The sequence below is a fragment of the Enhydra lutris genome, unplaced genomic scaffold (genome assembly GCF_002288905.1).
Source record: "Enhydra lutris kenyoni isolate GAN:26980312 unplaced genomic scaffold, ASM228890v2 scaffoldscaffold17, whole genome shotgun sequence".
Lineage (NCBI taxonomy): Eukaryota > Metazoa > Chordata > Mammalia > Carnivora > Mustelidae > Enhydra > Enhydra lutris.
Genome location: NW_019154101.1, coordinates 30965490 through 30987207, shown reverse-complemented (window position 1 = coordinate 30987207; position 21718 = coordinate 30965490). Strand labels below are relative to the sequence as shown.

The following is a 21718-nucleotide window of genomic DNA, read 5'->3' as shown; positions in this document are numbered from 1 at the left end:
GTGCTCTAATGTACAACCTCTACAAACGCGTGGTTTAAAAAATCGGTAAGAAAAATGAATATAATGAATCATAGGCAAAGAACAGATGACCTAGTTCGATCAGATTTCAAAGAAGATATGAAAAAGAGAGAATGTAGCGCCACAGGATTGCCCTCCATCATTCAACGTTTTAAGGACTCCTGCAGTTTGACAGCTCAAAATCTTTCTCAGATGGCTGGAAACGAAGGTGGGGAATGGAAAAGGAAGAACATTAGTTGAGTGGGGCCCCGGGCCACCATGGACTGGGAAGAGGGATGAGTAGGGCCCGGAAGCCCTGTGGAGAGCCAGAGGATGTGGAGGGTAGGAGGTATACCCAGGAAGTTAGAGAGCTTCCAAAAAGAGAGGAAAAGGAAGAATCAATCAGACACCCTACCAGCTTGAACCACAGCCGGGAGCCCGGGTAGCTGTAACTCCCGAGTACATTTCTCAGAATCAATCTGCCAGCCAGCACCTCAGCCTCCCAGGGCTACATTCCCTGAGGGCCTCAGGAGCTGTTTTACTCCCTCACTTTCTATCTAGTACCTTGCACAATTCCTGCTCTACCCTGCCCTGCGGTCTGCCAATCCTCTGTGTTCTGCCTTTTCGGAGCTAACAAAATCCCAGTCCCGACAAAAACAAGCTTCCATGTTGAAGTGACTTACGGCAAATATTCTTTGAAGTGATTTTTATACTTTTACAATAACCCTAGAATAATAAACAACATAGTGTCTTAACAAAGTGAAATCGTAGTGGCTTCAAGGAACCATGGTTAAATCCACGAGGGGATGTCCTGCCTGAGGATTCTTCAGTTTCCTCTTCTGTGCAGAGCTACACTCTCAGTGAGGGGGCCATTGGTTGCCTGACCGGTCGCGCTCCAGCCATGCCGCCCAAGCATTGCTTTCTAGGCTTCCTCATCTGTTTCTTCCCGACTGGGGTTGTAGGTAAGTGCTTCACTTCTTTTTAACTGCTCACGACTTTGTCATCTGAGTCTGCTCAAGGGACTGTTGAAAATGGCTCTACTTTTCCTGGCTTTGTCAAATTTTCAGCTTTCTTCTGACATGAAATGGTCAGAACAGACATGGAGTCAGTTTCTCTCTGCAGCCTGCATAACTCCAGGTGGACTTAATAAGTAGCTACGAAAGGGGAGACACTCAAGAAACTTCATATCCTGAGGAAGGAGAAACCTAGGCCTGGGCTGAGGGCCTGGAACCAAAATGGATCCCAGGCAAAATTTCACCTCAGTGTAGCAGTCATATAATGGCTCCTGGGAAGGTGGATGAGTGGCCTTGGTGTGAGCTTTTCATCTTGGTCATTACATTCCATCACCGTCATGGAAGGGACTGAAGATGCTATTTTTTTTTCCACTGCCATTTGCTCCCTCTGGAGCTCGGCAATGGGATGGGAGGGTATCGCTTGAGTTTTTATAGTGAGGAGCACAGTTGTTCTAGAACTTGAGCGTGCATAAAAATCTTCACACTCCAGTTTCAGAAGTTGACTTCTGGGCTCCACCTCTCCCATCTGCACTTCCAGCAACTCCTTTAGGAAATCCTGATGCAGGCATCACACTGCAAAGTATTGCTAAGAACAACTGTGCCCGTGTTCATGTTCAAAGTTTTTCCTTCTCCTTTTATTTTAGAAACTCAGTCAGCCCATGAGTCTCTGAAGCCTCAGAGAGTACATTTCCAGTCTCGAAATTTCCACAACGTTTTGCACTGGCAGCCTGGGAGGGCTTGCACCAGCAACAGCAGTATCTACTTTGTGCAGTATAAAACGTAAGTAATTTGAGCTTCCTCCAGCTGGGATCAAGATGGCCACTGGGAATATGCACTCTAGAAGACAGTGGAGTGTTAGGATCTTTTTTTCAGCTTCAGAGGGGTTAAGAAGAAGCAGAGGTAGGGACAGGAGCGTCTTGTCTCCTTAAATGCCGTCTGGGGACACAAAAGTCTCGATGATGAGCAGTCTGTTGGGGACACACTTCACCCCTCAGAGACATAACACCGACACCTTAGGAGCTGAGCCTCTGACTTCCGAGTGGAGCCTGGCACATGGTGGGGTCTCTACATATTTATCTAGTGAATGTGGGACACAGAGTGCTTAACACGTAGTAGGTACTCAACCAAGCTGATGCTATTGACAGTTGAAGAAGCTGCTGCGGGACACATGGGGATGAGTGCACAAAAGAGATTTTTAATTCAACAGTCACTTTTGAAAACTTAAAAAATTCTTTTCAAAAACAAGTGGCTCCTAGAACATGCTGTGGCATGCTCCTCCTGTGCTCTGGGGTCTGCTTCTGGGGGATCATTGCCAAAACTCAGATATCATCAGTTCCCTTCCAGGATTGAGGCCAGGAGATAGAAGCTCCTGATTTGCTAATGGCGGGTTTTCCCACTCATCCATTTCTGGGGGTTACTGGGGCTCCTCCTTCTCTTCCATAGTTTGAGATGCTGGCTGAGAGATACTGAGACAGCAGATATTACAGTTCCACATTCACGATTTTTCATTCAAAGCTCAGAAATCAGATGTAGCTGTGGACCAAAATAGCAGTTTTTATTCCATACCCTCATCCATGTCTCTCTAGACGGGAGTAGGTTCAAGGTCAGATTTTCCCATTAATTAACCTCCTGTTAATGTCACAAGAACCATTTCCAGAAGTCTTTCAGTCTTTAACTGTTGCTGCTTTTCTCAACATATTTTGCATAGCAACTATAAAATGTATGCAGCTTTATAATAAAGCTTTCTCTGTTCTAAAAATAGATCTGTGCATAATGGGAGCTATTCCAGCATATAGAATATAAGGCTTGGTGGGTCTTTTTTATACTTTCCCCTTAGGTAATATAAATAGGGCCTATTGGAGGTCCAGTGTTGACAGTGGATTAGAAGTTGTTTAATGAAGATTAAACTTTAGGACCCTGTGGGAGAATTTTATACTCATAATTCTTCTTCTTAAAGAGGACTCCTCAACTTTATGAGATGCAGATTACTTGGATCCATTCCTCTCTATATGATATTGTCAAGAGCACAATGCAGATTTATATTTTTGAAGCCTCTCACTTTATTCTATTCCTTTCATGTGGGTCTACTGTTAATATCTGTCCCACTTGGGATAGGACAAAAAATGAGGTATCACATTACCAAGAGAAACTAGCCACTATAGCTAAATTCAGCTAGCAAAGACCATATATCAACAATAAATAACAATTAAAAACATCAAATTGTGCCCAATATATGTAACAGGTTTTGGTCTAACGGTATCCTTTGATAAAATGCCGCTGCTGCCACTGTAAAATTTACAAAGTACAGACACTGGAAGTATTCCTCATTATGTGGCTGGAAAGCTAGATTTCAGGTCTTTCCACAAATATTTTGGGAAGACTTCTGCCCCACCTTCTCATTTCTACTCTGTCCCCACCGTCATTTATTGTGTCCTCTGATTTGTGACGGAAAACGAAGGGAACCATTCATCTTCCCTTCTGCCGTTGTACCATCACATACTCTTGGGCTGAGTCAACCTATCTGCACCTTTATGGGCTTTTTTCATGGGCTCCCTTCACTCACTCCTAGTTCCTGATTTCAGGGCTCCCTCACTACAACCCCCACTCCATTTTCAATGAAAAAATTGACCAGATGTGTTGGGTAAGCAATACCTGAGATGAAAATTGGTAGCGACTTCTCAGAATTGGCCACATTATTCAACAGCAGACCGATGAGAAGTGAAGAAAACCACAGGGTTGAAACCTCAGAAGCATTAAGGATGTGGGAAGCTAGTAGTCAAAAATGGAAGTTGGTTCATATACCAGAAGAAAAACTTCACTATTAAAAAACCCAAAGCCCTTTTGCTACGATACAGAAGATGTCAGGCTTCAGTTTATCTTTCAGCAGGATAACGCTTTGATTAACAAGAATAAAAACTTTTTTAAAGACACTGGAGAAAAGCTGGAAGCTTTCACGGGGGTACTGACCTTGGAGGACAAATCCCAACCGGTCTATAAAATTAATAGACTGAAAAAATGGAAAACTCCTTCAGTTGGAAAAACAACTACTACAACAACAACAACATCAACCCTCAGATCTTTGTCTTTTCCCTTCTGCAGGTACGGACAGAGACAATGGAAAAATAAAGAGGACTGTTGGGGTATTCTAGAATTCTTTTGCGACCTTACCAATGAAACATCAGATATACAGGAACCTTACTATGGGCGAGTGAGGACCACCTCTGCTGGGATCCACTCGGACTGGACCATGACACGGCGCTTCACTCCCTGGTGGGAAAGTGAGTTCCGTGGAGTTTCTTTGCATTTGCTCTTCCTGCCCCTGAGTAGCCCCACGGAGCAGGCTCTGTGCTTTGCTGAACTCTAGGCATCACGTCATTTGACCTAATTCTCAGAACATCCCTGGAAGATGGCTTTGACTAACCTTGTTTTATAGCCCATGAAATCAAGACACTGAGGGTCCAGTGGTTGGCCAGTCTCATGGCTTGTACCACCCAAGTGAGGATTCCCATTCTGCTGCATCTGACTACAGGGCCACAGTCTAGTCTGCTGCCAGACTGCAAGCTCCTATGAGGAGAAGTAGTTTCACACAGCAGAAAAGGAGTCCTAATGCTTTTCCCAAGCATGGGAGTGAAATTCCTGAAAATACACTTCAGAAATTAAGACTTCTTGTCATTCCCCCCCAAACGGGAGACAAGAAGTTTGCCCTTATATCCATTCCTCAATGACATATATTCTTTTTCTAATTTAGTCATAATCCTAGAATAATATAATCTAAAATGTAAATTATAAAATAAACCATTACCATGTAAGAGTAGACAAAAGAGTAAGAGGAAAAGAAAAGTGTTTAATGTATATATATAAAAAGACATGCATACCAAAGCAAAAAAGAAAATATGGGTATTTACTGCAGTCCTCATAATCACCATTAGCCATGAAGGTAGTTAATATTTATAACTTTTTACAGTATTTTTAAAATTTTGTAAAAGATTTTATTTACTTTTTTGAGAGGAGAGAGAGAGAGCATGAGAAGGAGGAGGGTCAGAGGGAGAAGCAAACTCCCTGCCAAGCAGGGAGCCTGACGCAGGACTCGATCCCGAGACTCCAGGATCATGACCTGATCTGAAGGCAGTTGCTTAACTAACTGAGCCACCCACGTGCCCCAACTTTTCTCACTATTAACTCAGTGTTCACTTTCATTCCAGCCAGTACCTCAGCTCCTCATTCTAATGGAGTTGGGGTCCTTTTGATCTTTTCCTGTGTTCGTTTAACATAACCTTACATTAATTTTTTTTTTAATTTATTTGACAGACAGAGATCACAGGTAGGCAGAGAGGCAGGCAGAGAGAGAGGAGGAAGCAGGCTCCCTGCTGAGCAGAGAGCCCGAAGCGGGGCTTGATCCCAGGACCCTGGGATCACAACCCGAGCAGAAGGCAGAGGCTTTAACCCACTGAGCTACCCAGGCACCCCTTACATTAATTTTTATCATTGACTATAGGAGCTGTAAGACGTGCCACAGAGGATACCAAGCATACTTCTACCTGGGCCTTGTAGTATAAATAGCAACTCTGCTTCTCCTTGATACTCAGAACCAGGGGCCCAGACAACACACAAGAACCTCATTTTCTCCTTGTTGGTTAAATGGCATGAAAAGCTCCTCATAGTCAGGAGGCAGCTTCGACTTCCAATTCTTTGAAACCACTGTTGTTATAATCAAGTGTATGGGAAACAAATCATTTCATGAGTTGTTCATCATATTTAATAGTAAGAATCAGCCCTCCCACTTCTACTTCTTATATCCTAGGCCAGTGAATGTCTATGAAAGAAAGAGCACCATATATTGGTCACAAGATTAGAACATATACCAGCTCCCAAGGTCCTGTCTCTCAAACTGAGTTTTCAATTAGCCATTTTATCTTTCTGTGAAGTGGGGGTTTCTAAGTGATGGGATATATCAGAAGGCCAAATATTCCTTTGGGTATGAGACTGACTTCACCTCTTCCACGTTAACTTGGTTCTTCTCTTGTAAGCAATATATCCTCAAATATTATGTTCATGAATAAAATATCACTACATTCATTGTAGGGTAGTCAGCAGGAATGTTGATAAAAGCCCTGAAGCAGAGAAGACAAGTCTAGCATCAGGAAAGTGTCCATTCCACTGTCTCTTGTCCTTTCACCATTAGAAGGGATAAAAAAATTCTACTCTATACAGTGAACTATACTAGGGGTTCAGCATTGGTCCTCCTTACAGGGAAGTTAGACTCTCAGTAGTGTCAGTCTAGCTTTGCCCAAAGGAAGTCCATATGTTGAGTCTCTATATAGTCTCCATCCCTCTCACACTGCCATTTTGTTCCTGAGCCTGAGGAGCAAGTATGAGACACTGGAGAAATAAGCTTTCACTGCCTCCATGCAGAGTTTTTAAAACAACTTTATTGAGATATAATTGACACCCTTTTCAATTACCTATATAATGAGTACAATTCAGCAGTTTTTAGTATATTAATGGATATTACCACCTTCGCTTATAGTCAATTTTAGAACATTTTCATTACCTCAAAAAGAAACACCATACTCCTTGGCTATCACCTTATTTATTTATTTATTTATTTATTTATTTATTTGACAGTGAGAGAGAGAGATCACAAGTAGGCATAGGGACAGGCAGAGAGAGCGGGGAAAGCAGGCTGAGCAGCTCCGCTGAGCAGAGAGCCTGATGCGGGGCTTGATCTCAGGACCCTGAGATCATGACCTGAGCCGAAGGCAGAGTCTTAACCCACTGAGCCACCCAGACGCCCCAGCTATCACCTTCTTATTCTCTCATTTTTGCAGCCCCTTAGCCCAAGGCAACCACTAATCTACTTTCTGTATGTACAGAGTTAGGGAACTCAAATATTCTTGACATTTCACATGAATGAAATCATATAATATGTGGTCTTTTGTGACTGGCCACTTAGCATTTTCAAGGTTCACTCAGCATGTATCAGTACTTCTTTCTGTGACTAAATAATATTTCAGTACATGAATGTATCAGATTTTGTTTATCCATTCCTCAGTTGATGGACATTTGAATTGTTTTTACATTTTGGCTATTATAAGTAGTGTTCCTATAAACATTCATGTACAAGTTTTGTGTAAACAAATGTTTTTATTTCTCTTAGGTATATACATAGAAGTGAAATCTCTAGGTCTCATGGTAACCCTATGTTTAATCATTAGAGAAACTGCCAGACTCTTTTCCAAAGCCACTGCACCATTGTACATTCCCTTTAGCTGTGTATGAGGTTTCCTATTTTTCCACATCCTTAGCAATATCTCCCTGACTTTTTGATTATAGCATCTTAGTCGGTATGACGTGGTAGGTATCTCATGTTTTTTGTTTTGTTTGTTTGAAAGAGAGAGAGAGAGAGAGAGAGAGAGAGCATGAGAGCAGGGAGAGAGGGAGAATGAGAAGCAGACTCTCCACTGAGCAGGAAGCCTGACACAGGCCTTGACCTCTGGACTCCGGGATCATGACCTGAGCTAAAGGCAGACACTTAATGGAGTAGGCCAACTAGGCACCCCCCTCATATGGTTTTGATTTTCATTTCCCTGATTAAGGATGTTACGTATCTTTTCATGTGTTTATTGGCCATTTGTGTATCTCTCTTGGAGAATTATCTATTTAACTCCTTTGCCCATTTTTAAGTTGGATTATTTGTCTTTTTATTATTAAGTTATAAGAGTTCTTGATATATTATGATACCAGACCTTAGTCAGATATATGATTTTCAAACATTTTCTCCCATTGTGTGGTTTGTCCTTTCACTTTCTTGATGGAGTGATTTGAAGCACAAAAGCTTTTAATTTTGATGAAATCCAACCTATTTTCCCCTGTTGCTCATGCTTTTGGTATATCTAAAAATCTTTTGCCAAGTCTATAGAGGTTTATCTTAAGTTTTCTTAAAATGAGTCTTACAGTTTTAGCTCTTATATTTAGGTCTTTGATCCATTTTGGTTCATTTTTGTGTATGGTGTGAGGTAAGTGTCTACCTTCATTCTTTCATAAATGGCCATCCAGTTGTCTAGTGTCATTTGTTGAAAAGGCTATTCTTTTACCCTTGAATGATCTTGGTGCTCTTGGTGAAAATATGTTAATCACAGACCTGTGTGTTTACTTCTAAACTTTCAATTTGTTTCCGATGATCAATATGTCTTTCCTCATGCCAGTACCACACTCTTTTTTTTTTTCTTAAGATTTTATCTATCCATTTGTGAGTGAGAGAGAACAAGTGGGAGGGAATGGCAAAGGGAGAGGGAGAGACTTCCCACTGACCTGGGAGCCCAATGCCAGGCTTGATCCCAGGACCCTGGGATTACAACCTGAGCTGAAGGCAGACACTTAACTGACTGAGCCACCCAGGGAACCCCACACTGTCTTGATTACTGCTGCTTTGTGGCAGATTTTGAAGTTGGAAAGTGTGAGCCATCCTACTTTGTTCTTCTTTTCCAAGATGGTTTTGGCTTTTCTGGTCTCTTGCAATTCTATATCCATCTAGATTTTTGAAAACTTCCTTTTGGTAAGTGTATTTTGCTTTGCATTCACCTGGACACAGAAATATTTGCTCAGAGATCCATCCATATACTTCTTATCCAGACCTCCTGCCACCAACTGAGTGTGTATAGTACTATAGCAGTCCACTTCTGGCCAGTACCCTCATGTCATCCAGAACCTTCTGGGAATAAGTTTTCTCCCCCCCCCCTTACTTAAGTTAAGTGGTCATTAGGACTCCTCAAGATGCCATAACTATAGAGGAAGAAAAAGTAATAGAGCAGTAGATGTAGTTGCACTGAACTACCTACTTTCACAAACTAATTTGATGGTAAGACCTGCTAAAAGCTGGACTCTTAGAATCCATTTCCACTTAATGTTGGCACTTTATGATGTTCTACATCAGAAGACACCCAGTTCATGATAGGAAATTCAGGTCACATGTTTCCTTGATTTCAATTGGTTCAAGTGTTCCATTTTTATCTGAGCTCAGGAAGTCTGGAAATTTTTCTAAAAAGGAAAATAGTTATTTTCTAAAGAGGGAATGACTTTGTGCCAAAAATCCCAGGACTCAGAACTGCCACAGTCTCTAAATAGCATCCTGATCTGCCACAGATAATTTGAAGATTGTTAGATTTCCCGGATCATAAAAGTGGCAGAGCTGCTTGTTTGCAACATGAACTAGTTGAGAAGTCTGTCATTTAGTCTGGGTCCTTCTCAAAGCTGAAAATCTTATGGATTACTTTGCAAATGGGTAACACAACTAAATGTGGTATGTGTCTCCTACAAAATGCATAGAGGCCCAACAAACCCAGTGACACTTTCTTTGCAGTAGAGGATGCAAAGTGAAGCAACTTGCCTTTCACTGGAGAGGAAATGTCTCAACAAACCCCAGAGGAAATTTAACTCCAACACTCAGGTTCAGTGTATCTTCCTTAAGCATCTATAGTGCATAGGACTTTAGGATACCAAGTTCAATCAGTATTGGATGAGCAGTTTAGTGGACCAACATGATATCCTGTGGTACAAAGATCAAAGACCCTGTAGATTATATGTGACAGAGATCCAGATGAAATGAAAGCCACATGAAAGGAAATTGTTCTGGTGCTTTCTAATTATTGAACAAAGGAAAAAATTCTCCAGCCAATAGCTATATTGATTGGCTCCAGAACAGAGATACTGTAGCTAAAAAGCAATTACACCATAGTCACCACCTGAATAGGTTTGCAATTTTCCTTTTTATCATTCAAGATCCATTTTTTTGGAAGAGGAGGGTATAATTAAATGAGTCAAGTGGGGAAGTGATACATCTCACTACCTCTGCACTTTTCAAGGTATTTTGATGCACAAATTTTGTTCAAAAGAGAAACTCCATTGACTTCCACTTGACCTTCCATCCCATAATAACTTCCATGGGATCAGGGAACCGGAATGGAAATGATATCTGTCAGTTGTTGTGTATTATCTCATTAAATTTACTTTTATTACCTGACCACTAGAAGAACACATTATAAGAGGAATTCTGAGTTTGCAGAGATAATTATCAACTCAGAATCAGGGTCCCATTTCTGGCCAGAGTCTATACTTACCTTTCTCCAATTCACAGTTATTCTCTAGGGAAAGATGAAAGATTTATCATAAAACTGGTAGCATTATTACTTCTCTTGCCTTCCAAATCTCACCCTAGTGATCTAACTAGTGCAATGTCTAATTAAATCCAAACTAATTAGATCATGTCCAGAATGTTAGATGCATTGGAATTTAGAAAAAAGGCATCTTTAGTTTTGCAAATCTTCGACTAGTAGAAGAGTGGAATGGGAATTGAGCAAACTATCCATGGCATCCAGCACAGTATTTCTTGGAATACCACTAGATTCAAGCCCAATACACTCCACCAATTCTTTGGTTGAAGAAAAAGAGACTTTATGACCAAGCTGGTATAGGACAAAGAGGGAGTTTGCAGCGTAGTTTAATTGCTATATTCAAGCCTAGAAAAGGGGTCAAGTTCAAATTTGTTCCTCAAACAAAGCTTTCTTGAGTGTGAGCCATTAGGTTAGTTGATAAGATTAGCCAAAGACATTGGCTGAGATGAGCGTCAACTCAATTATATTTTAATTTAAATAGTGTTGCGTTGAGAAGGGTTTGTGTTTTTTCTGTATGACTCTCCTATGAAGGATAAAAGCCCCAAAACTAAAAAAGCCTTCTGCCAGGACTTCTTAAGAAGAATAGGAAAGCAATGTGTAGCCCAGTCAAAACTGGAGCGACTGTTGTGGAAGAGATAATGAGACCCCTGCTCACTTGCCTGTTTCCTTACCTCCAGCTTTGCCTCTCTTGCCACAGGTCCTGAGGCTTTCTGAAAATAATGTTTTGAAAAACACGTTGCTAGGCTATAAGGACAGCATGTTCCTAGAGTCTGTGATATAGGCCTAATGAATCAACTAGCTGCATTGACTCACCTGAGATCTGTTTCTGAACATTGGGGTGTGGTTTTAGGTTGAGGGGGTTCTGGCTCCTGGTATCTATCTAGGGACAACGCAACATTTAAAAAATTCTTAAGTTATAGCAGCATTTGAGGCTCAGTATGATTTCAGCATTTTTTAAAACCTCATATTTTCTTGAATTAGAATGAGCTGTGGAGTTTTGGAGTAGACCTGATTTTCTAATGGAGTGACTTAAAGTCAGATTAAATAATCCCCTTGGCTCCATTCATTCCACAAGTATTTATGAAGCACTTACTATGTTCTGGGCATTATATAGGTCTTAGGGAGAAAATAGCAAGCACAGCAGACACAAAGAAGTTTCTTTCTTCGTAGAGATTTCTGTTTAATGGAGAAGACAGACTTTAATAAAATAGTAATACAAACAAACATAACATGATACTAATGGCAGGTGGTACAAAGGAGATCCACAGTCGTATCAGAGCCTCGTCGAGGAGAGACCTGATCAGGGATGTCAGGAAGAGCATCTCTGGAGAAATGACACTTGAGCTAATATCTAAAGATGATTAGAGGTTAACTAGACAAAAAAAAGTTGGAGGATTTCCAAGCAAAGGGAATAACATTGGCAAAGGTCCTCTGGCAGGAGGAAGCAGGCCAAGTATAAGAGTCTGAAAGACAGACACATGGTGAAGAAGAGCGGGAAGGAGGGATGTGAAAAAAGAGGGGACTGGAGAGATAGAACAAAAATGAAAATTTTCTATTAAGGAGTTATGACTTCTTCTATAAAAATGTAAAGTGATTTTTTTTAAAAAGATGTTATTTATTTCGGTGCCTGAGTGGCTCAGTTGGTTAATCATCTGTCTTTGGCTCAGGTCATGATCCCCAAGTCCCAGGATCAAGTCTCGCATCAGGTTCCCTGATCAGCAGGGAGTCTGCTTCTCCCTCTGCCCTACACCCGACTTGTGCTCTCTAGCTCTCGCTCTCTCTCTCTCAAATAAATAAATAAAATTGTTAAAAAAATAAAGATTTATTCATATTAGAGAGAGAGAGCATACATGAGGCAGGGAGGGGTTGAGGGAAATAATCTCAAGCAGACTCCCCACTGAGCATGGAGACTGACATGGGGCTGGATCTCACCACCTGGAGGTCATGACCTGAGCCAAAATCAAGAGTCAGACACTTAATTGACTGAGCCATGCAGGCGTCCCTGGAAAAATATAAGGTAATTTTAATCAGGAATTACATGATCAGATTTATGTATTGGAAAGATGACTACGGCTATATTTGGAAGTACAGATCAGAAAAAGAAGAGCAATTGAGTTAGTGAGTTCTTGTAATAGTCTGTAAGAGTCAGGATTTGGCTTGAATTAGGATAATGGAAAGGATATAGAAAATTTATCATTGAAGAGACATTTGGTAGGAAAAATTGGTAGGGCTTGGTGATGGGTTGCATGTAGAAGTAAGGAAGAAGGACATGTCAAAGATGACTTCCAAGCTTCTGGCTTGCATAATTGGATGAATCCCTGAGATTTTTTTTTATGAGGTTTGATGGAAAAAGACCAGTTTGATGGGGTACAAAGTATTGGAGATCATAGGTCAATTTTGAATATGTTGAGTTTAACATGTTTTTCAGATATCCAAGGGAAATATTTATGCTATATCCCCAACTCTCTAAGACACACATTTGCATATAATACAATGGGCATGGATAGGACTGCCTAGGCAGGAAGAAGTATTGAGAAGAAATGTTGGTAAGGTCAGGTATTGAAAGAATCTCAACAAAGGACGCCTGAGTAGGGAAGCTATATCTCACAAGGACAAATAGCCAACAAGGTAGGAGGAAACCAGAGGACTGATATATGCTCTGGGAAGAGAGTGTTTCAAGGAGAGAGTACTCGAGTAAAATGGCCTTGTAAGGTCAAGTAATCTTAAACTGCCCATTGTAACACACTCACAATTGAGTGCAAAGGTCAAGAATGGTCACTCAGCTATAAAGCTCAGCATCCTCGATGACATTCCAGGAGCTCCTGTGATGTCTGCAGCCAGGCTCACTGGTATCCTAGGCCAATACTTAAAATATATACTTCACCCGTATTTAAGATGAAGTATCACATTGAGCAACCAAATCTAAGATGATGAAGGTATACATTCAAAGGACAGGTTCTACATGCATATGATTAAAAGAAAATTCTTCAGTAATAATAACTTGGGCCAGAAGGGGCAAAGACTGGTCAGCTTACACAAAAATATTTTAGTGAAAAAGAGATAATATAATCTTACCAGTATTCATCTTTAACAAATGTCTGCCAATTGAAGTATGTCTAAACTCTGAGACATGTTAGTAAAAAAGGACTGGATTTTTTGGTTTTTGGTTTTTTGTTGCTAAATATGTGACAAGAATGTTAGAAATACGTTTTCTATCTAGGAGAAAATTAAACATACATCAAACTAGCCTACAAAACTAAGCAATAACTCCTTCTCAGCTTGCAAGGGATAGACAAAGGGTCTGTGCTCACTAGAATTTGGAGCATGGAAATCACAAAGAGGATTAAATACCAGCCACTTCACAAAATTAAAGTGTAAACAAAGGGGAAATCCTTCACTAAGCAATTTGGCAAAATTTCTGACATTTGACAAGTGGATTAACAACTTTTGGTTTCAGATTAAATGGGGTGGGAGTTTGTGTGGGTAGAAACTGTCCTCTTCTAAAATGCTTTCAAAGTCTGGATAAAACATTTCACATTCTCTTACAGAAGAACATGAGAGAAAGGAAAGGAAATCTCCAGGGGCCAAAACAAAGTAGCTGGAAACCAGAAGGGAAACCAGAAGGAAAACCAGAGGATAAACAAAGTAAAGCCTTATTGTCCTGAGAGTATTTTCCTAGTTTGGGAACTAGACCCTGAGTGGTAACAGCCATTCCTGGGGCAGAGGACCAGGTTATAGGTGAGCACAAGGTGGAGAGTTACAACTAGTACCCTCACAAAATCTTGAACACTTGAAGGGCTCCTATAAATAAAAGAGCAGACTAGGAAAAGCCCATCCAAGAAAGAGGAAACAAAGGAGGGCATATGTTTCAGTATTGACTCTGTTACCAATTAGGTATTTCCTAAATTCATAAAGCCTTGAGATTTAAATATAATCTTTGTGTTTAATAATCTGAATTATAATTTATAATTTAATAATCTGAAAACTTTGTGTTTCAGAAAACACCAATCTGAGGTTGAATGAGGTTGATATGGCCTCAGGACAGCTTGCAGACACAAAACCAAACGTCAGAGTTCAGAGGGAATGCAACATGAATAGGGTCATTTGATCTGTGTCCACAGTGCAGTTCAGTGAAGTTAACTATGGTCTAATTGAGACTAAATAAGACAATAAATCTTGTTCCCCTACATCGTCCATTTTACAAAATCAAGTCTGGCTGGCTGAAAAACTATAAAACTCAGCAGCTGTAGCTTGTAGGCCAAAGTGCCTGCTTCTATTTTTGTCAAGAAAATTCTGATGTAGCATAATCACACCCATTCATTTACATTTTGCCTGCAACTGCTTCCATGCTACAAAAGCCATGGCAAAGTGAAGTAGTTACAACAGACACATATACTGCCTGAAAGCCTGAAGTATTTATCACCTGACCTTTTACAGAAAATGTCTGCTGACTACTATTCCATAAGATAACATGGGAGAATATTTTCATGACTTTGGGATAGGCAGATTCCTAAAAGTACTAATGCTGAAGGAAATGACTAATTAATTGGACTACACTAAAGTTAAGAATTTCTATTTATCAAAATATACCATTAAAATAAATAAAATGCAAGTCACAGAAGATATTTACAATGTCCCTGATAAAGGATTATGTTTGAAATGTACAAAGAACTCTTACAAATCAATAAGAAGACCAGACAACCAATTAAAAAATGAGCAAAACACTTGAATAGCTCTTTGCAAAAAAGGGCATCCTTTTAGACACATGAAATTTCATTAGTCCTCAGGAAAATGCAACTCAGAAACACAATGAATTGGTATTATACACTTACCAGAATGGCCAAAATTAAAACTTGTAAAAAATAATATTGTCAAGTGTTATAATGTGAAAAAGAGGAACTTTCATATACCACTTAACAGAATATAAATTGGTGTGTCCACTGAAACATGGAAATATCTATAAGAGCTAAACCTATATAAAACAACCTAAGCCTGTGAATAAATTGCAATAGTCATACATTTAAATACTACATAGCAACCAAAAGAACAAACTCTTAATACATGCAACATGGATGAATATTTATATATATTCCCATATATATATAATCTATGTAGATTCCTATATATATAATGTATATAATATGTATATATCATATATATTCACATATATATATTAGTTTGCTAGGGCTGCCACAGAATGCCACAGACTGCCTGCTTAAACAACAGAAATTTATTTTCCCACAGTTCTGAGGCTAGAAGTCCAAGGCCAAAGTGCCAGCAGGTTTGGTTTCTTCCAAGGTCTCTCTCCTTGGCTTTCTCTCTGTGTCCTCACATAGCCAGCTCCCTGTGCTCATGCATGCCCATGTCTTTTACAGACACCAGTCATATTGGATTAGGGCCCACCCCTACCACCCATGAAGTCAGTCTGACTTCATATTACCTTAATTACCTCTTTAAAGGGCTTATCTCCAAATACGGTCATATTCTGAGGTATGAGGGATTAGAGCTTCATCCGATGAATTCTCAGGGGATACAATTCAGCCCATAATTTCACATATACATATATGTATATATGAAATTTCATGTATATACCTATAGTGAAAGAAGCCAGACACAAAAATAGTATGTATTGCATGATTTCAAAAACTAATGTATATGGGAGCACCTGGGTGACTCAGTCTGTTAAGCGTCCAACTCTAGATTTTGACTCAGGTCATGATCTTGGGGCCATGGGATCGAGCCCCACAGCAAGCTCCATACTCAGTATGGAGTCTCCTTGAGATTCTCTCCCTCTCTCTCTTTCTCTCTCTGCCCCTCCCCTGCTCAGGTGTGCATACATTCTCTTTCTCTCTCAATGAATGAATAAAATCTTAAAAAAAAAAAAAAGGAAGAAACAACTAATGTATATGGTGATAGAAGTCAGGACAATTGTGGTTATCATCTGGGGTTAAGTAATGGGAAAGAACATGAAGGAAGTTTCTGGAGTGCTAATAATGTCCTGTTTTTAATCTGGATAATAGCTATTCAGCTATTCAGAAATAGCTATTCAGTTACAAATAAACACTTGTAAAGATTTGTTGAGCCATATGATTTACTTATATAGGATTTATTTATTTGTCAATATCTCTCTTATAGGTCAATAAAAGTTTATTTAAAATTTAAAAATTCATACTTCCTGGTTGGGGAGAAAGCATGATCATGAAGGTGGACGTACCCAGGTCATTCTGACCCCTGCAACTTCCCCAAGCACGGGGAACTCTGCTGCACAATTTCTGTTGGTAGGGGGTTGTGTTCAGGCTTTCCTCTGATTTAAAAAAACTTTTTAAATTAAATTTAAAAAATTCAAACAAAAGCAACAAAAAAGAAAGTATCAACTTTAGACATGTGCTCACAATAAAAACACAAGGGAGCTGATCAGTATAAGCAAATTTGGAACAAACAGTCACCTAGTGGACTACCCTTTCAAATATTTATAATAGTGGAAGCTGATAGCAAAGTAAATAAAGACATAGCAGAGGAAATAAAAGCATAATCAAAGTATAAAATTTTTTTAAGGACCAGATTGAAAAAGACCCAAATAGAGCTCATTAAAATGAAACAAATCATTGAACTAAAAGAAAATGTAATATGGGGATTTAAAAGTCAGTTCAGACATGGCTGAATAGTAAATTGGTGGGCTGGAAAACAGGTCTGAAAATAAGAAATTGTTAACAGAAGTTGAATTGAAATTCCAGAAGATGAGCATATATATCTCTCTATTCACCTGTCTATATTATCTTTCTTATCTATCAAGAATGGTTAACTTTTAAGAATTATAAAAGATATGAATCTGGGGCACCTGGGTGGCTCAGCGGGTTAAGCCGCTGCCTTTGGCTCAGGTCATGATCTCAGGGTCCTGGAATCGAGCCCCGCATCGGGCTCTCTGCTCAGCAGAGAACCTGCTTCCTCCTCTCTCTCTGCCTGCCTCTCTGCCTGCTTGTGATCTCTCTCTGTCAAATAAATAAATAAATAAAAAATCTTTAAAAAAAAAAAGATATGAATCTATAAACTGAAAATATGTAATGAATATCAAAGGAGATGACAACAACAATGTCCATCAAACAATTAATTCCACCTAGGATTATTATAGTTAATCTGAGGAAAACTAAAGTGACCACTAATTTATCCAATATTCTTTCCTAATTCATAATGACCTAGTTAATGATATCAAGATAAAAGGACCAAAAATTCTCTCTCTGGATCATTCCCATGCTATTCCATAGCATATAACATAATCCTGTAGAATGAATTTTATAGCAACATGTTCAAACAGTTTTAAAGCTACTATGAAATTTTGCATCTTTTAAGAACCTACAAAATATCAGGGTGCCTGGGTGGCTCAGTTATTAATTGGCTGCCTTCAGCTCAGGTCATGATCCCCGGGTCCTGGGATAGAGCCCCGCATCGGGGGCTTCTCCCTCTCCCACTCCCCCTGCTTGTGTTCCCTCTCTCGCTGTGCCTCTCTCTGTCAAATAAATAAATAAAATCTTTAAAGAAAAAAAAAAAAGAACCTACAAAATATTTGCCCTACTCTAAGATCTCCACCCAAATAACTTTTTACACTTCATTTCCCAAAACAATCACTGTGGGGCTGGGGAAATGACGGATAAACTTCTCCTTAAAGCTGAACCAGAAGGTATGAGTATTTGCAAAGAAAAAATTATCTTTAAAGAAACTTCTCAGACATTCCTATTTTAGGTTTCAGCAGTATCTCTTCATAATGATTTCGGCCAGATCTCTGAATTTAATCGTGACTTGTTATCTACAATGTGTCCATGTGAAATATTATATTTTTTGAATGACTTGTCAAGTTTTCCTATTCTTTCTCCAGCAAGAATAGATCCTCCAGTCATGAATATAACCCAAGTTAATGGATCTTTGTTGGTGATTCTCCATGCTCCAAATTTACCATATAGAGACCAAAAAGGAAAAAATGTATCAATAGAAGATTATTATGAGCTAGTATACCGAGTCTTTATAATTAATAATTCACTGGAAAAGGTAAGTTCAGGTGAATAGATAAGTTTGGTATTTTTCTTTTGTTCACTTAAGTAACATTTTAGCTTTAAAGTATGTCTTCTCTTTTGCCACTCAATCTCCTCTTACTTTTCTTAACCTTTTTTTAAGTTCCTTCTCACTTCCACCATCACTGATAAATAATTAGCTCTTGGCATCACCATTACAACTCTTGTGTATGTCTATCTGTGTTTGTGCCTTTGTTCAGCTGGTGTCCACTTAATCTTGCTTGCATATCTAAAGATTACTGTTAATTATATTTAATTTCATTTGATGACCATGCATACTCATTTTTATGGATTTTACACAAACTGTTTTTTTTTAATTTTTAATGCTCAATGATTCATTAGTTGTGTATAACAGTGCTCATCCCAACACATGCCCTCCTTAATACTTATGACCCAGTTACCCCATCCTCCCACTGCCCTCCCTTCTGTAACCCTCACTTTGTTTCCCAAAGTCCAAAGTCTCTCATGGTTTGCCTACCTCTCTGATTTATTCCCATTCAGTTTTCCCTCCTTTCCCCTGTGGTCCTCCGAGCTATTCCTTATGGTCCACATATCAGTGAAACCATATATTTGTACTTCTCTGCTTGACTTATTTCACTCAGCATAATCCCCTCCAGTTCCATCCATGTCATTGCAAACAGTAGGTATTCATCCTTTCTGATGGCTGAGTAATATTCCATTGTGTATATGGACCACATCTTCTTATCCATTCGTCTGTTGAAGGGCTTCTAAACTCCGTCCACAGTTTGGCTATCATGGACATTGCTGCTATGAACATTGGGCACACATTTGAAGTGACTTTTGCATCATAGCATTATGTCTTTATGCCAACTTTGCTATAATATTTTAATCCACCTTCAGTGCCTTTATCTTGTTTGATGATTAACTGAATGTTCCTTTTCAGTACGCATTTAAGGCAGGGTTCCTTTAGTTCTATGCAACAGAAACCTATTTGAAGTGGTTCAACTGGGGGGGGTCAGTTATTAGGAGGTAACAAGTGAACTTAGGGACAGACAGATGCAAAAAAAGAAAGTTCTGCCAGGCTTGGAAGTCTGGGAAGAACAAATGGAGAAGTGGGTCTTAAAGGATCTGAGTTCATCCCTCTGGCAACATGTTGTGTGTCTCCAGCGGTCTCCGTGTCTCCTCCATTCTCTTCACAGTCCAAATTCTTGGAAAAGAGACTCTGGCCACTGGGTCAGCTAGTCAGCAGCCCTCATGTTGCGTGTACACAACCATGATCTGTCCCTTTATCAGGCTCTGAATGAGGACTCTGGAGGAGTATGTGTCTGGGAAGAAACCCTATAAACTAGCTACTGCCAAGACTATGGACAACTTACTAATTTTATCAAAAATAGAGCAAATCAGTGACTAACCAAAAACTATTTATCATCTTATCTTGCCCCTTTATGTATAGGAGCAAAAGGTATATGAAGGAGCTGGCAGAGTTGTTGAAATTGGAGCTCTGGCACCTGGCTCTGCTTACTGTGTGGTGGCTGAAATTTATCAACCCATGCTAGGCCGAAGAAGTCAGAGAAGTGAAGAAAGATGTGTGGAACTTCCTTGAAGGGGTATGGAGTGCTCCACAACATGGCAATCAAAAGCTCTCTGAGAGTGGGATGGCTCATTGTTGAAGCATCTCACTGAACGTTGTGTTTATATTTTCTTGATGCAGTGTTCACTATTACACTTTGGGGAGCGCTTTGCTTATCCATTCTTTCTTCCTTTACATTTTATTATAAACTGATTTAGGCAACACCACTCAAAACATTGGAATTAGGGGCGCCTGGGTGGCTCAGTGGGTTAAAACCTCTGCCTTCAGCTCAGGTCATGTTCTCAGGGTCCTGGGATTGAGCCCCTCATCGGGTTCTCTGCACAGCGGGAGCCTGCTTCCTCCTGTCTCTCTGCCTGCCTCTCTGCTTACTTGGATCTCTGTCTGTCAAATAAATAAATAAAATCTTAAAAAAATTTGGAATTAAAAGAAGAGATGGGGAATAAAGGGCTCTCTGAAATACAGAACTTTATATCTCAATGTAACATCCTAACAACAATCTGCATTGCTCTAAGACAGCTAAATAAACACTCAAGGGCCAAAGTAAGAGCAGACATTTAACAAAATATTGTTGGATTCATTTTTTAAAGGTAATGTTACAGGCAAAAACAATTCCGAAGCAATCCTTTTTCACTCTCTATTGAGACAGTTAACTTGACATACATAGGCCAACTTTTACATAAATGGTACTTTTACATGAATGAATATTTTCCCATACATTTCCTATTTCATATGAATATGCTTTTTCATACATTTCTATTATAAAATATTTCTACTTAGTGAACTAATATTTTCTTTTAAATTCTATGTAAATAAAAACAGTATTTGAAATAAAAAACTTCTCATGATCTCTGGATTAATACCTAGATTAATATTGACAATAACATCTAAACACCAAAGGAATCCTATGCAATATAATTTCCTTCATTTAACATATACTCAGATTAAGGTTTTCATTTCTGTGTTGGCTTTGTTTCTTGATATTGCCCTAAAATAACTTTCCTTATTCTCAAAATCCAGTAATATCTTTCAGCAACAAAGTAAAAAGAAATTTGACTCTAATTTACACCATACTCACTACTCAATCATCGTGGGCAAAGGTTCTCTTGCTGGTGGCACTTTCATATTCTCTATATTCAAGGATGTTATGAATGACATTTTGACTGGTGGACGTAGATGGTGGTTGGGAACCAGATAGCGAAGTAGGCTTGGAGCTGAAAGCACACAATGGGTGGTAGGTTTATTTGGGAGAGGGACTGGAGTAAGCAGAGATTATAGAGCCAGAGAAAACCCATCAGAGACCCTCCAGCAGCTCTGCTGTCCCCTGAGCAAAGGTCTGTGGTTTAAGGCTCAGTGAGGGAACAAAAGCTGTTTTCTGGGCGCCTGGATGGCTCAGTGGGTTAAGCCTCTGCCTTCAGCTCAGGTCATGATCCCAGGGTCCTGCGATCGAGTCCCGCATCAGGCTCTCTGCTCAGCAGGGAGCCTGCTTCCCCCTCTCTCTCTGTGCATGTCTCTCTGCCTATTTGTGATCTCTGTCAAATAAATAAATAAAATCTTTAAAAAAAATAATGTTGAGCATCTTTTCTGGTGGATGGGAAGTGGTCCAGGTGGAGGGTAAGCAGAGGCAGACTTCTGGAGGTAAGAACAACATTTAGGAACAGTTAGCTATTTAGTCTAGAAGCCGGAGATTAGGAGAGGCACTGGGGAAGAGCAGAGGACTGTGGGGTTGGGGAGGAACAAGGCCAATTTTGAAGTCTGAGGGGCTGTAATAAATCAGATATTCTGAATTTTATCCTCAGGGCAATTGGGGCACGGGGTAGGTACTGAGGTGTGTTAGCCCAGAGAGAAACCAGATGAAGTCTTCTTAAAAATTTCACCAGCCACAGCAAGAAGAAAGGAGGAGGCAGGAGGAAGACAGAAAGCAGG

At 39.7% G+C, this 21718-nt stretch overlaps 1 protein-coding gene across 1 annotated transcript; it reads left to right on the top strand.

The window, feature by feature from the left end:
- The first annotated feature begins 898 nt into the window (after window positions 1–898).
- Window positions 899–20048, top strand: LOC111147765 (interleukin 22 receptor subunit alpha 2). Its single transcript, XM_022503993.1, has 5 exons — window positions 899–959; window positions 1655–1790; window positions 4110–4288; window positions 18051–18220; window positions 19658–20048. Exons 1-5 carry the CDS (start codon window positions 899–901, stop codon window positions 19805–19807), a joined length of 696 nt encoding a protein of 231 aa, XP_022359701.1. The 3' UTR covers window positions 19808–20048.
- Window positions 20049–21718: the final 1670 nt, after the last annotated feature.

Excerpts from the sequence above, each read along its gene's own strand:
- LOC111147765 (XM_022503993.1), top strand. The coding sequence starts at position 899 with ATGCCGCCCAAGCATTGCTTTCTAGGCTTCCTCATCTGTTTCTTCCCG. Across the intron at positions 960-1,654 it reads CTTCCCGACTGGGGTTGTAG|AAACTCAGTCAGCCCATGAG; the intron begins GTAAGTGCTTCA and ends CTTTTATTTTAG. Across the intron at positions 1,791-4,109 it reads TACTTTGTGCAGTATAAAAC|GTACGGACAGAGACAATGGA; the intron begins GTAAGTAATTTG and ends TCCCTTCTGCAG.